Consider the following 15558-nt stretch of genomic DNA (forward strand, 5'->3'; position numbering starts at 1 on the left):
GATGAATATTATATATTCCTGATGATAACATTGTATAAAGAATGATGACTAACATATATTTGAATGTTTGGAATCTTGGCAACAAAATAAATTGATAGTGGGCAAACGATACAAAATACAGCAGGTGGGGAAAGATTGCAGGAGCATAAGCTTTCCAGCACTTTGTTTCTCACACAACTAGACTTGAAGCGCTGGAGAGTGGAGAGGATGATAAAGTTTGTTGGTGATGGCTTAGAACTTCTTCCTGTGTCATTCAGACAGCCATAGATTTCTCTTCCGGCACCTCCCTGGCAGAGAGATGATTTTATGATGGATATGACAGTCAGTGTCCATCATGTTCCTTTGAAATGCATTACAATCCTCTCTGATTGAAAATGCAGCAGCACAATTCACCTTCTCAAAATATGCTGTCTGTTCCAGAAAGAAGAAGAGAGTCAAAACTGCCATATCCTGAGGTGTCTGTACATGCAATGTGCACGGGCTGTTTTTTATGCATTTCATGGCGTAATTTAAAGAATCAACAAAAAAACACTTTGGCAGTACTATCTATTTTTTATGATTGATCATTCCATGGTTCTACCTTTGGCTAAGTTTCTAAATCAAGTTACTAGCATAGGAGTAGGAAGATGGTTGCACCCAAATGGTTCTTACTTTAGATATGAAATTGAACTATCTATCTAGCAAGATATTCTTGTAAATGAGGCATAGATGCAGGAATTTATGAATGGTTGCATTATATCCATATGCATGCGAACTATGAAATAAGCATATCCTTTGAGATGAACATTGTTCATGTGAAACGTTAAAGTTGAAAACATTACTAGTTGCAGTATGTAGCAAATGATCCACAGCAAACCAATGTTATGTAATTTTCTTAAGCTGGGTATGTTTGGGCTAAGTTGCAGGCTTATATAAAATATTGTTGGTAGCTTACTTAGATTTAATGAGTTGTTCTTTTAAATGCTTGAAGTACCATTTTGATAAAATAAATAAGGATGTCTAACTGAAAACTCCATCTCAACATGTCTCACTGGTAATACAAAATAAATAAGTATGAATTTCACCTTCTGGTGGGGTAGATCATTCTTTAATAGTGCGCAAATTAGCACGTGTCACACATAACCATGTTCTTTCTCTCTCAGATTCACATTCGGACCTGATAGGAATATGCCAATGACCTTCCTCTGATTCCTGAGTTTCAGAGAAAAAAAATTATCAGAACACTAGTTACCTTACCGAGAGAAGATCTAGCTGACTTCAGGTGCCACATCAAAGGAATTTTATTTCTCTATTTATAGTTCTTTACACTGGAAGTCTTGAAATGGGAATGTCCTACTATTCAATCTCTAATCAAAATCTATTATACTAGAAGAGAAACTCAAGATGTCAAAGAAACATAGTTACATAAATGACTCTCCCATGTGTCAGAGAATATTGGTAATGGTAATAGATTTCAATTTTTATAGTGCTTTGATATCTGATCATAATTTTGGTGCTCACATTCTCGTTACTGTACCTAGGTTAATGTGTGCTTCCAGTAGGTCTCCATCTTATCAACTATATTTAAGCAAGTCAGAATTACTATAAATTTAGTTAGTTAAATTAACTTCGGTATGACCTATTTAGGTAAGTGAGCATCATCAGGAGAAAAATTAAGCCAACCTAGCAGACATGAACTCCTCTTTACTTTCTGCATAGATCTAAAAGTATAATAAACAATGAGGACGATGAAAGTGCTGGCAACAAACCTGTACAACAACAGAACATGGAGGGGGCATTTGAAACTCAAAGCCACCATCTCGGAAACTGAAGCGCACCTATCAGGAGAAGACAATTTTTGAGTAGACCATTCATTGTCTAATACATGAGACACCAAGATTAAACTTCTCAAACCTTAAAGATTGTGCTCTAGGTTAGAAGAACAGGAGTTAACAGGCAAACATCACCGAGGAAGAATAAATTTTAAGAAGAGATATATGCTTTCAATTTTTTAAATGTAAAATATTTAATTCAATCTCCCATATCTTAGTTTAGAGGACACAGGCAGCATGTGGGTAGGCCAAAAAACCAACATTGTCATGTGTCTCAGGAGATCAATGTTTTAGTGAATGAAGAATTAGGTTCGGAATGCTAGTTCTAACTCCAAGCACAGCTTGTGCCATTTCACTTCTCATATCTTCTGCCTCATATTTAGAAGATATTCCATGCAACATTGAAATAAGAATATTTTATAATATATACTACTCAAATAGTTTCAAACTGTATATCTGCCACTATATTAAATATTTGGTGTCACAACTTTAATAAGTTATGCATATGCCATCAAATCCTTTATAGTTCCCAAAGTATGTATCTAAAGTCAGCTTCTGAATTATGCTTTTCATGTGAGCTGTAACCTTTCATTTACTCAATCTCTTCCCTATATTATTCAACCTGTCTTCTACTCCTTACTGATCATTGATTGTTCTCTCATCTCTCCCCCACTGCCCCGCATAACATCATCCGTTCCTAATGCTACAAACAGCTGAGTTTTAAGGTATAGACTAGTACATGTATGTAGAATAAGAGGAGGGCATTTTTGGTAGTTTGTAAAATATTTCCACAACAGGCCTGCATAGGAACATATATTTAGTACCAAAGATTTCAGTACATATGTAATACTCCAATAACTCAGTGAGTCAGTGGTGTGCATATACAGTACAGGTGTTATTGGCCATATAAGGATAAAAAGAGAAGTAAAAAAAAGTTTCCACTTTTTGAAAAGATTTTCATTGTCCCAAAAAAAAAGATGTATGCATACCTGATGCCTTTCTTTCCATTTGGGAAAAAAATCATTTCCTAAAAGCTGGAATACATGATCTCTCATTTCATCATTTGTCACCATTAAGCATTTACATTTTATAGCTGCATACAACCAGTACCTGAACCATATATTATTCCAACAGTAACTTCAGAAAATAACTAAAATGTGACAAAGTACTTTCATAAAAACAATTTCAGTTGACAAAGTACTTACATAAAAACAGTATTGATATGATGGACAGAAAGGAGCTTCAAGAAAAATAGGTGTCAAGACACTTTCAAGTGATGTATTAAAAGTCATCTAAAATGGACATCGACCTGTGAAACAAGGGACTAATAAATCATTTAATTCAAAGGATCTTGCACATTGAGTAATTTCGGTGATTTAAGCTGTAGATTGTGGAGGATTGTGTTGATGTCTTCCAAAAATAAAAGAACTAAAATTTTGTATTTGATAGTCCCAAATTTACATTTGTTCAGCTTTCCCTACTCAGTTTTGCGTGTATTTATACTGTGTTATACATAATTTAATTTTTTGTAACTGTACTGAAAAATTTAGAATTATATCTTTGTTGTGGGGACTGTGGAAGCAGAGGTGTGGATAGAAGATGTTTTTCATTTATGAAACCTGAGAACAAATCTCTTGAATGTCCGCATGAGACAGTCCCAACTTCTTTAGATATGAACTTGTTAAGACATAGATAATACACTTGTGATATGAAGAGGACTAAGATCCTCCTTGTTCGTTATATTCTTGTAACTCATAATAAAGTGGAAACAGTTAGGTACTAAGGCCTTGTTTGTTTTGAGTTTAGAAACACCTCCTGAACTGGTTCAAGGATTTCTAACTTGGTTCAGTAACCAAATATTTTTTTATCTTTTTTATATTTAACCAAGTTCACTTTTCAAAAAATTAAAACTAAGAAATAAGATTAACTAATCAATTTCGGGGCTTAGCCTCAAACCAAACAAGACCTTAAGTTTTAACAGAAGTGCCAATTCATGCTCTTTCTCTGCCTTCCCCTCTTTGTATTTCTTCTTTCTTCCCAAGGATCTTCCAAAATAATCTCAAGCAACCAAATTATCTTTTTATTCACCGTTATAACGTTATAACATTATAACTTTAAGTACTCCTAAAAGATCTTTGCATGTTTCCCTTTTACCCCTGGACTTCAAATGCAAATAAGTGGAGCGCTGCACTATTATAGGATCGTAAAACAAAATAATGTCAAAAACATATAAAATTACTAAAATAAGTAGAGATTATTCCAAGAAATAAAACCAAGATGGGAATTCAGAGGAGCAAGAGGGATTTTAGGCCTTGTTTGCTTTGAGTTCAGAGATTCCCCCTGAATTGATTAAGGGACTCCTAACATAGTTCAATAACCAAACATGTTTTTATTTCTTTTATATCTAACCAAGTTTATTCTTCAAAAAATTAAAATTAAAAAATGAGACCAACTAATTAAGTTCGGAGCTTAGCCTCAAACCAAACAGAACTTTAGTTTTTCTACTTGATGTAAATCTTCTCCACAAAGAGGGATATATCCATACATATCCTTTTTACATCAGTCCATATAAATCTCAAGCAACAATATTACACTTGTCAAATGTTTACTGGTTTGTGCATTAAATGATGCTGCTTCTGCAATCAGCAGCATCATTTATGATTATTTTATGTATTGAGTTCTAACATAGCTAAAACAAACTTCTTGCTCCATATTCAACAACACAGTCAACACATTATCGCAATCTAGGCAAGTTAAGATCATAATATCATCCTGAAGAAGATGGATATTATGGAGTATTTGGTTTTATTCCTGATTTCTAAAAATGCCTGTCAAATAAAAAGATTTCAAGAACAAGATTGTCATGAGTTAAGACAGTCTCACCAATCATCATTTGATCCTGTTGGAGTTGCATAAATAGCATCTGCGTTCTTCCATTTTTCTATCAGCTTGCTACTTAGAGGTTCCTCCATCTTGTCTCCGCTGAGTCGTCTGTTATGCACAATTATCAATGGCCATTTCTTCGATGGAAGTTTCTGGCGTATACCATTGACAACAGCATTTACCTGCATATTGAAAAGATGAGGCTAAGTAACAGATATACAAGCAATTCTAATAATCAGACGCCATTGCAACTTATAAGTTACTATATACCTTCTTTAGTGAGAACTGTCTTTGGCTGAAGAGACCAATGTTGGCAGCATCAACAACAGCTTCAAATGGGCCATAGTAGTCTAACCATTTCTATAAGAAGAAGAGAATGCAGTCAATCGACAGCATAAACGAATATAGTCCAAAAGAAATGATTCAACCTTTTTTACGTCCAGAGATTAAAAATGACTATATTAAACATAAGAAAAGGAGAGGAAGAAAACAGAAAAGTAGCTTCTGAGGTCAACGTATAATTTGTTCACAGCTTTCATGTTTATCAAGATATATGGACATTTCACTAGCAGCCTGAGGAGGAAAAGGAAAATAAAAGAACCTGAACAGATATGAAAGAAGACAAGGATTCACATCAGGCAAAGCTAACTACAGGGAAATCACTATGGCATAAGGAACGCAGCTGCAAGTCTAATCATACTTTCCTCCATAAGAAATAAGAAACCATTAGAATGAAATGGTAATTCTCAAGGGCAAAAGAACTTGTACCTGGAATTTCTGAAAGCTTGAGTTTCTTTCTCTCTTGCTGGCTATGGATGCTACAGACAAGGAAAAATTTTCAGTATCAACCGGATCAAGGTCTATGGTCACTAATTTCTCACCACAGGCCAGACAAACTCCGTCTGCATCAACATTTGTACGAGCTAAAGTCCATTTTCCCCTACCCAACCAACCCAAACCATGCCACCCCCCTCCACCATTTTCAATTGCTTGTGCTACAGAATTTCCATCACATTTTCTTTTGCCTACTCTAGATGCAGTAGAACTCCTAAACCATGCCTCAATCAAATCTGCTATTGATGGAGACACCTGCCTTACATTAGTCCTAAGCTTGTGGAGCAAATAATAAACCTTTTCTCCTCGGTAAGCTGCCACACTAACTCTTAGAAGTGCCTCCAATTCAGGTTCTTCAGGGTAAACCCCTGATTCCAACATGTGTGCTTCCACCTCAAAAGCTTTCTCAACATCACCATTATTGCAGAAGGTCATCAGAGCAGGACCATATGACCTCAGCCTTCGGGTTATACCCAGTTCCTTCATATGTTTTACAATCTCAAAAGCCATGTCTCCATTGTTCATAGACATTGCCATTCGAGCAACTGATGTTAAAGCTGCTTCACTCATAGGAACTTTCTCCACACACATCTTCTCAAAGATCTCAAATCCCCTAGTTCGTGCATAGTCCCTTACTTCATCACTGATTGGGATACCAACATCATTACCCTTTTGTTCACTCAAAGAATAATCTCTACTCATTCCTTCCTTAAGATTGATGGTGTGAAGATGTTGACCTTCTGTTGTGGCACCATTCACGCCCACCTGAGAATGCTTTATTGACGATTTATTGCTTGAGATTTCTTTCACACTAGGACTACTGCTACTACTGCCACCACCACCAGTACCACTTTTTGCAGGATGTACAACCCCAACAGCAGCAGAGGAACACAAATACAGAAGCACATTATAGTGATACTGTTCCAATTGGATCCCATCCTTAATAGCAGAATCAAAAAGAGAAATAGCACCCATCACATTCCCTTTCTTAGAGCACATGTCTAACCCGACTCTCAGCTCAATTTCTGCCGTATTGGTCTTATCTTTCTTGTTCCTCTTCTTCATCACCTTTTCCTCTGTTTTCCTCTCAGTTTTACCCAAAGTTCCAATCCTTTTAGGCTTTCTGCCCTGTATTTCATCTCTGGACCTCGAAGAAGACAACCCAGAAGAACCCATTTCTCTATTTCGCCTAAAACCTCGGTCTTTAGGTTCTTTCCTCTGTTTACGACCTCTGAATACTACTGTCTCTTCACGACCAACTAAACCATCTTCAATTCCCTCATCCTTCCCTTTCCTTTCATGGGTCACTTTTCTTTGGGCTATTCTGTCAGCTACTTTGCCTGCATGAGATTTTGATGCAGAAAAAGGAGGGAAGTCGTGGAGTAGAGCGTGTTTGGGTGATGAGAGTGCACAGAAGTGGCGAAAGGGGAGAGCTTTGAAGCCATATCGAGATGGACAGTGGGAGAGAGTGGTGGTGGAGAAGAGAAGCTCAGTTTGGAGAGATTTGGAGGAGAAGGAAACAGCCATGCTGTGATAGTGGTACATGGGGAGGCTTCCATGAGAGAGGAGAATAAGAAGGAAGAAAGCTTTTATAGAAGAAGGAAGATTGCAGAGTCTATGGATAAGATTTTGTTTACAAGAGGAGCTTCATTTTTGCACTAGAGAGAGAGTGGGAAGTGGAAGATCCATATTGCCGATTTACCCCCTATATTTTTAATAGTTGCAAATCACGTTCTCCGTCTATCAAATATTTGCAAAAAAAAATAAAAAAACTACCATGCTATTAGTTCTATCAACTAAACTTAACTTGGTGTGGTTCAGGCCTAATCAGGTCACTTTACAAGAGAGATTAGGTTAGCTAAGTTGAATATGTTAATCATAGTATTAGTTGTTTATTGATTTTGGAGAATTTTGAGCCTCGAGATCGTATGGTCGAACACCCGGTTAATACTATTTGAACGCCCCAATCTGATAGCAATCTTCATTAAAGCGTTCAAACATCCGGCCAGCGATATTCAAGTACTCCAATTCAAGAGTAGTCTTTGTCCAACAGCATTTGAATGCTCCAATTTAAGAGCAGCCTTCGTTGAGGCATTCAAATGCTTGACCTACGGTGTTCAAACACGCCAATCTGAGAGCAATCTTGCATTTGAATGCTTAAACTTGAGAGTGTAGATTTGAATATCCAACCCCGAAATCATTTTGTGTTAGGATTAATTTAAATATTTTTTTAATTTTTGTTTAGCCTTTAAATATGTAGAGGGCATTTAATTTTTTTATTATGAAAGAATATTAACATATTCTATCTTCTCCTACCTCTCAAACCAATGTCATTCCTTTCTTCTTCAAATGTTGATTCCCCTAATCCTGTAGGGTCAACCATCTTATACCCTCTCTCTCAAACCATAGCTGCTGGATAGCTCCTCCCTTCTCATTTATCAATCCCCATTTTTTAAGGGCCAATCATCTTCTCCTCTTCTTCCTTTTTAAATCACAGATTTACCACATGCTATCATCATCTTCATTCATTCTATTTCTATCGTTTAGATCTCATTATCTCTACCTATTTCACCGTTTAACCACCCACCAACATCATTATAAATAAACCCCTCTTAGCCCAGTACACAACATAACCAAATTCATAAATTAACTTAACTACACTAAAAAATTGCTAAAATACCTTTATCCAACTCAAAATACTTTACATAACCCAAAAGACCTTTAAAAAATATCTTACCTAGAAAATCCAAGGTAAAAAAAAATATAGGAGAAAGGATGCTGAAAAAGAACTCACTTTAATTTTTGACTGAATTCAAGCTATTCCTTCTTGCTATTTGAGATTAGAGGAGAAAATGAAATCTATTATGTTCTTAAAAATGGTGGGGGCATTTTTAATATTTAAAAAATATTAAATATTTCTACTAAATGATATTAGTGTTAACCAGCCACTCATATTTGCAAATATTAAAAATGTAGTGTGTAAATTATAAATAGGTGAAAAAAATATTAAATACAAACTTCGCTGGCATCTATAACTCGTAGTAGTATTTTTGGGTTTAGATGACTAGATCTAACCTTACATGCCTTGATTACTTCTTTTGAAAGTTGAAACCATTTGATAACTGTTTTTATATATAAGGTTAAATTAATCAATCCTATGGTTGAAGTGTAGGAACCGAAGTATTTAACCCAAAAAAAAGGAAAAAATAAAACCCAAAGAAATCTTGGGGTTCGTGCGATTGTGCCTTTACTTCAATTTTCAACTCTAAACAAAAAAGGAGTAATTTTTCTACCACAGTGGAGCATAAATTACACACATCAAAAATTCATTTTCTGGTGTTGATATTCACAAGGACCGAATAAAAAGTTAAAAAAAAGTGTGGCATAACCAACCAAAAAGAAGGAAAAATAAAGCTTCGTAAAGCTAAAATCACTTTTAAGATGCCATCTATGATCTATATGTCATTGACTCATTCACTGATAGCAAATATAGTACAGCATCTTAAAATTATCTGTAGTGAATGTGTTCACGTTGGAACAAGAAATTGTAATGCATTTCTCGCTTCGTATAGGTAGATTAAATTCGATCATTGGCATGAATGCATCAGAAGAATTACTGCTTCACTTAATGGCAATAGCTTCGAGGAACAAGATAATATACTTTAGTTAGTCACTGCTAACCGTGGAGATTTTACAACAATTCTTCACAAACAGGAGATAGACTGAAGAGTTTCCCCTAAATTCCTTCTTTTTTTCGAAGTGTTGCATTATTCCACGAATTAGAAATGCAATCTATTTGTCGTAAAATAATCTTGACATCATATGGCACTTCGACACCAAAAATGAAGAAAAGCGAGGAATAAAATGAGACGAAAATTCTTCGGATGAACTACTGTGTCAAGAAGACAGCTTTTCATGAGCTTAAAAAGTTTCAGAAAGTTGAACAGTATAGCATCACAAACAGGTCATCTACTCTGTCTGTCTCCTTTAAAACAAGTCTCAAAGTTTGCCAAGAAGTGTCCTAATGATGTCATAAAGGCATGGAGATTCCTGCAAAAGAGAAAAACCAGTATTCGTTAGAGTGACTATATAAACATATGAACAAAAGAAATAAAAAATGTCTGCCTCAGAGCTAAGATCCTTGAACATTTCCAATGTGGTAACGTTAGCAACCACTTTCGGATATTATGTTTGCCACCAGAGGTTAACAATTGACAGATATACACAGATCAAATAACAGCTACTGTCACAATAGTAGTTCCTAATATGAAACAGATGTCATTTCCTTGTCAAATTACAAATTAAGCAACTAGGCCAGAACATCCAGAACAATTAGATAACAGTGTTCAGGATGAAAAAATAATTAAAATCGTAAATATAAATGCATGTTTATAAAAAGATTAAAGCTTTTTTAGTTAATGATGCCACTTCAAGATGACTGATTCTTCACAAGAAAGATGTTTCCCTGGTACAAGGTTGAGTAACTAAGGACCTAAAATGAATGTGGTTGTACTATTCAGCTTGAAAATGAGTTGAAATGTCTGAAGCAATTTTCAGAGGCTCCTTAAACCTTAGTACTGGAGGAAATGCCTCCAAAAAACTGACACCTATTAAGTGAATGTACCAAAGGATAATGTTCCAAATAAGAACAACTAATGTTTGGTGGCCAAAAGAATAGGGAAAGATCACCATTACAAGCAAATGTGAGCGGGAAATAATACTGACAATGCAACAAAAGGAGCCTTAAGATGTTTCCACAAGTATGGACTTCAAGTAAAAGAATAGACTGAGAATTTTGAAAAGAATCAAGACAAGCAAGATAGTCAGTAGCAAATTAAAAATAACTAACTTAAAAAAATAAAATATTTTCTGGACCGAGAGAAAAGGTTCCACAATGCCCATATATTGTTGGAAAACATGCACCCTTCAGATACCTACAGAATCATCTTTCTGATGAACTAGTATATCCAACAAAGCAGAATATAACTAGGAGATTCACAGAATATAACAGGACCAAACTTCTACATCATGTCCTTATTATGTTCTCACTCCAACTTTCATCTTTATAAGATTCATTTCTCTGTCTTTCAATCTTTTTTACCAAAACTATGCAACCATCTTGCATAAATAAAAGATTAAGGTAGGCATCATACAAAAGCTATAAAACTATGAATATCATAGAAGACTGAAAGATTACTCATTCTCAATATTCAATTATGAGAGACTGATAATACTTTAATACACGCATTTACAATTAAATAGAGAACATCTGAGGTGACAGGATAATAGCAACAGCAGTTCCATTGTTACAGTTTACAGAAATCCTGCCATACTGACAGAAAAAAGAAAAACCTGTCACTAAAAGCCAGATAATGAATGCAAAAGGATACCTTAAATATTTGAAATGCAGATATCTCAGATTACACCAATACTGAATGAAAAGTGAGCCCCAAGGCGGGTAATAGTTGATATCGTGCTAATATCACTTGGTGTGACAGTAAAAGTTTACCCAATGCCCTTGGTTCGAATTAGGGAAGCAATCTGGCAACTAACACAAGCAAGCTTATGATGTTAAACAGCTCTTGCCCACTGGCCAGTGCATTAGGCGCACTTTTGAGGTGTTGAAGTATTTGACCATTATGAAATAAAACAGTTCTTGATGTATTATCATGAGCCATGACCACAATTAACTAGCATATCTCCAATAAATTCATATTTATAAAATCATGATGATTTTAGAAACTCTGATATCCAACAGTTCATGATTTACTTCATGAGCATACGTTCCTGAACTAGACATTTCATAATGATTGTTAGCAGACAACAAATATAACAAGTCATGAAGAAAAATAAAGCTCCTGATGCTCAAACTCCCATTAGTTAATGAATAATTACACTGGAAAACTGTTATTATTGATAATATGGTATGGGATCAATGGCTGCTGGTCATGACCACTTCTGGAATATTTGGTTACAAGAGAATGACACTATCAATTTAAGTAATCAATCATCAAAATTGTCAGCTTTGCTCTAGCGGAATATCACAATAGAATCATAGAAATCTCCTAATGAAAATTTTAACATATTATAACTTTACATTCTCTTCTCATAGAAATTCTACAATTGCTAAGCACCAAAATGTGATTCACATCCGAAGCACCCAAGAATAGGCTACCAAGCTCGCAATAATCCAGCACATCTAGGAATAGAATAAAATTGCAAGAAGACAAAGATAAAGATTAAAGACTTAGACTCAACCAGCTGGAGTTGAGCACATATATTCCTTCCAATGCTGACTCTATGTAAGACCAAGTCTTCATGAATCTATTGGCTATAATGGGTTTTATTTTGATCAGACTACCTTGGTCCTCTTTTCCCACTAACAGCAACTTGAACTGAAAAATAATTACTTCCTTATCCCAGATCTCAAGGTACCATCTCTAATTTATCATGTAGACATTCCTTCTATGTTATCATAGTGGCAACTGGTAATTGCCATGCCATTTGTGCTGATCAGCACAAAGCAGCATCCGCCATGCTTATAGGCTATTGGCACCAGTCAATGACAAGTGACAATCCAAAAATGACATAAAACCACTAAAATTTCAATACTTTTGGTAGAGAAGGTTACAGTTAATTGATATATCAAAAAGAAAAAATCACCAAAAGTTTGGTAAAACATGTAAAAAAACAGTTTTCTCAATTTTCTAAACAGAGAAAGGAAAAAAACAATCTACAAGTAATAATGGAATACAACTAGAAGCTGACCTGGTTAGCAATCATATGCAAATTCAAATGAAGGGTGACTTGGTACTTTCACATAGAACACCAATATGCTAACTACATTTCAAAAGGAGCACATTTTATCCAATATGCTAGCAACAAGTGTGTACACACTGAGTTCTCCAAAATGTTATGTCATTTGACCCATGACCAAAATCCATCTGAAAGGACCACATAAACTTTCCCTCCTACAGGAAAAATAATACATCTCCAGTATTTGGAACGATCTAAAATAAGATAGGCATGTTTGTTTACTCCACCAAACGATATTCAACACACGCAATAGAGAAAAATAATTATACTAGATCAATTTGAAACATGAATTTTAGAGGAGCTGCAACAAATTCTATTCTCTACATGCTAAACTCTAGTAAAACTAGCTGGTTTGTACCACAATAGCACCACCCACAACAAGCCACTAGTCCCATATTTGGGTTCTGCCAGGCCCTTTTCTTCCATTCCTCTATTTAATATAATATTTTTGTTAAGTGCCTATCATGTCTTTTAATACTGCTTATTCCCTCGTTCTATCTCAACTGATTAACTACCTGTGGGTACGGGTGTATTTTGCTCACCTTTTCACATGGCCAAACCATCTCAAAGTATTTTGTAATTTCTTATGTACAACTCAAAACCTTTAAGACATTTGGTTTATGTTTCTAATCAATCAAAGCAAGCAATGCGGAAACCATTTGCGGGTACTAGTGGAGGGATGGGGCGAGGGGGGCAATCGCCTCTCCTCAATTAAGGGAAATTTTCACGTCCCCAGGCCCATTGGACCATTTTTTTTCTACTGCAATATTTATTAGCTTTTTGTTTTTGAAAGCTTTTTGCGCATGCAACGGGAGAGATACCTCCTCCACAATTATCCATTTAGATTTTAGATAGGCTCCACCTAGTATTTGTACATACAAAACCAAACAAAATTTTAATTTTTGCAAACTCACCCATTTATTGTGTCATTTTACAGAGAACCACAAATATTTGTATTATTTACAAAATTTACTACACTAATAGGATACACTGATATATAACTGAAATTTAGTTAGCTCTAAAGGGTGAAATAAAGAAAATAAGTGATCAAAATCAAAAACTATTTCGATTTTTCATACATAAGACCCAAATTTATTGCGGAAATTTTCAATCCTAGAAATGGTGATCAAGCAGCAGCATCAATCAAAGCACTTAATCAAAATATTATTTCATATTAGTATGTGCATATTAAAATTATTATTTATTTATTGTTATTTATAATTTTTCATAAGGCAAGAGCCTGTAACAATTAAAGAACTTAATTAGATAATAACTTCATATATTCACTGCACATTACATTTATTTAATTATTGTGCTCAGTTTCAATTTGTTATAATGCAATGTTTTTAGAAAATTAAATCTTGCCAAGGTCCCAAGAAAAGCTTTAACTGAGTGAGTGTGAGCATAATGAAGCATACTACATTTTCTATCTTCAAGTAAAAAAAAATCTAAAACAAACCAAGAATTAAACCAACAAAAACGTGAAGACGGGAAAGAGAGAACAAATGGGAATACTACCTTGAGGGATCATTCCCCAGGCCTGGGACTCCGCGGAGAGAATAGATCTCAACCGAGCAGAAGCAATCGCGGTGTGGAGTGGAAGCATCGACAACAAACTCGCCGAGATCAATGGTAACCTAGGAATCAAAACACTACGCATGCTTACTTGCCCAAGTTCCAGTCAACAAAACTAAAAATGGATCAACCAAGTCGACAGCTTGCACCTTTGGATGCAAGAAACGCGCCGCGAGGTCGGCAGCGATGGGGGCACCTCGAATCCGAATGATTTCTTGGAGGCGGGGAATCTGATAATGGACGAAATTGCACGAGCCGAAACCCTAGATCGAACCAGCAGAGGGGAAGCCGCCATGTTTCTATCTTTCTCTTCTTTTTTACCTCCTCCTCCTGTTAGACAGGGTTTTGCAAGGCTTCCTGACTCCTGAGTTCGAATTTCTAATGACGTCAACTCAACTCATTCCGCAAGCCGGCAACCATCCGTTAAACGTCAACGGCTCTACCTATCTACATTCTAATTGAACTAATGTTATTAGGTAGTTAATATACATAATACATTACAGTTGAAAACGTATTACGTAGTTATTATCCGTAATCCATAATTTAAGTACCTAATATTTCAGCTCTCAGTGTGTAAAAGATCTCTTTTTTTTTCCGTCCAAAACAACGGCATCATTAAGATTAAAGGGAATTTTACTGTCAGATGGTTGTTTTATTTTTAAATTTATCTTTTTTTTAATCTTATTTAGTTCTCATTTGGTAATTTTTTTTCTCTTAAAATATTATCTAATTTAGTAAATAGGCGAGACTCATACTTACCCATTGTTTAATTGTAATGGTAGTACGGACGAATGAAGCAAGTGATTGCCATTTTCGTAGACTTTGGGATAGTCATAACTCCACTTGTGGCTTTAGTTAGTTAGAAGCCAAACGTAAACTAATAAAACATTGGTTTGATAACAAAAGTAATGAGAATGGAAGTTCCTCTTCTTTGTTGCACATAAGAAAATAGGGCAATTAGCATTGATCTTATCTTTAGTCTTCTAAGAACACCACTTCTATTATATCTATATTTTATTTGTCTCTATATTAGAGTTTAACCCTCTATTTATAAAATTCTAATTTTAGTGCATCGAAAGCATTGAGATAAAAGTGATAACTTTACAAAGTCATACTGCATTCTCTAAATTACTATAACATTTTTCTTATTTATTTATTGCCTCTAAACTATGATTACGAGAAGAGATGGAATGCAATGTGGACTAGCCGACCGATCCAAATGTTCTTTTTTTTTCTTAATCATTTATGAGTCTGAAGGCTAGATATAGATTGGACAAAAAGCTAACCCTCCCTAGATATAGAGACATTTAGACCCCAACAAAATTTTAGCTACCTAGTTTAGGTTTAAACCATATGTGTTGCCGAATAATTGCTCCGAACCAAATGTCGCCGAGATTTGCTCAAAGTTGTTACACTACCGAGTCATCAACCGAATCAAGCCAAGCTACCAAACCACCAAACATTTTCTCCACAATATTATTTAGGGTTGAAGTTGAACTCATGACCTCCTTAGTTATCGCGATGGTTAATCCCCAAAAGTATTCCCTCTAGTGATCTATTCCATAGGGCGAAACATCAACATCTCCATCAACATGTCCTTCATTTTCATCATTGTGCAGGTCTTTACATTGAAGTTTGG

General features: G+C 35.3%; 2 protein-coding genes across 3 annotated transcripts; both read right to left on the reverse strand.

The window, feature by feature from the left end:
* Positions 1-6: 6 nt before the first annotated feature.
* Positions 7-7199, reverse strand: LOC140782677 (proteinaceous RNase P 1, chloroplastic/mitochondrial-like). 2 transcript variants are annotated; one of them, XM_073129375.1, is made up of 7 exons: positions 5463-7198; positions 4965-5054; positions 4695-4876; positions 2801-2921; positions 1749-1817; positions 1065-1191; positions 7-411 (listed from the first exon to the last, which is right to left on the reverse strand). In XM_073129375.1, exons 1-6 carry the CDS (start codon positions 7071-7073, stop codon positions 1081-1083), a joined length of 2184 nt encoding a protein of 727 aa, XP_072985476.1. In that variant the 5' UTR covers positions 7074-7198; the 3' UTR covers positions 7-411; positions 1065-1080. The 2 variants fall into 2 exon arrangements, 1 of the variants encoding a protein (XP_072985476.1); XR_012107927.1 differs by lacking the exons at positions 7-411; positions 1065-1191; positions 1749-1817 and adding an exon at positions 3017-3120 and having other exon boundaries at positions 5463-7199.
* A 1949-nt stretch (positions 7200-9148) lies between these two features.
* LOC140781088 (uncharacterized) lies at positions 9149-14375 on the reverse strand. The gene is made up of 3 exons (XM_073126886.1): positions 14069-14375; positions 13863-13981; positions 9149-9578 (listed from the first exon to the last, which is right to left on the reverse strand). Exons 1-3 carry the CDS (start codon positions 14212-14214, stop codon positions 9559-9561), a joined length of 285 nt encoding a protein of 94 aa, XP_072982987.1. The 5' UTR covers positions 14215-14375; the 3' UTR covers positions 9149-9558.
* Between the last annotated feature and the right edge of the window lie 1183 nt (positions 14376-15558).

The sequence above is a fragment of the Typha latifolia genome, chromosome 2 (genome assembly GCF_019914945.1).
Source record: "Typha latifolia isolate L0001 chromosome 2, TyphaL0001v2, whole genome shotgun sequence".
NCBI lineage: Eukaryota > Viridiplantae > Streptophyta > Magnoliopsida > Poales > Typhaceae > Typha > Typha latifolia.

What these genes read in the sequence shown, in the direction of transcription:
- LOC140782677 (XM_073129375.1), bottom strand. Translation starts at nt 7,073, where the DNA reads ATGTACCACTATCACAGCATGGCTGTTTCCTTCTCCTCCAAATCTCTC. An exon ending in ACAGGATCAAATGATGATTG is followed by an intron (nt 2,922 to 4,694) that starts GTGAGACTGTCT and finishes TATATGGTTCAG; the next exon opens with GTACTGGTTGTATGCAGCTA. An exon ending in CATGTTCTGTTGTTGTACAG is followed by an intron (nt 1,192 to 1,748) that starts GTTTGTTGCCAG and finishes TCTGAAACTCAG; the next exon opens with GAATCAGAGGAAGGTCATTG.
- LOC140781088 (XM_073126886.1), bottom strand. Translation starts at nt 14,214, where the DNA reads ATGGCGGCTTCCCCTCTGCTGGTTCGATCTAGGGTTTCGGCTCGTGCA. An exon ending in CGCGTTTCTTGCATCCAAAG is followed by an intron (nt 13,982 to 14,068) that starts GTGCAAGCTGTC and finishes TTTGATTCCTAG; the next exon opens with GTTACCATTGATCTCGGCGA. An exon ending in CTGGGGAATGATCCCTCAAG is followed by an intron (nt 9,579 to 13,862) that starts GTAGTATTCCCA and finishes TCTCTTTTGCAG; the next exon opens with GAATCTCCATGCCTTTATGA.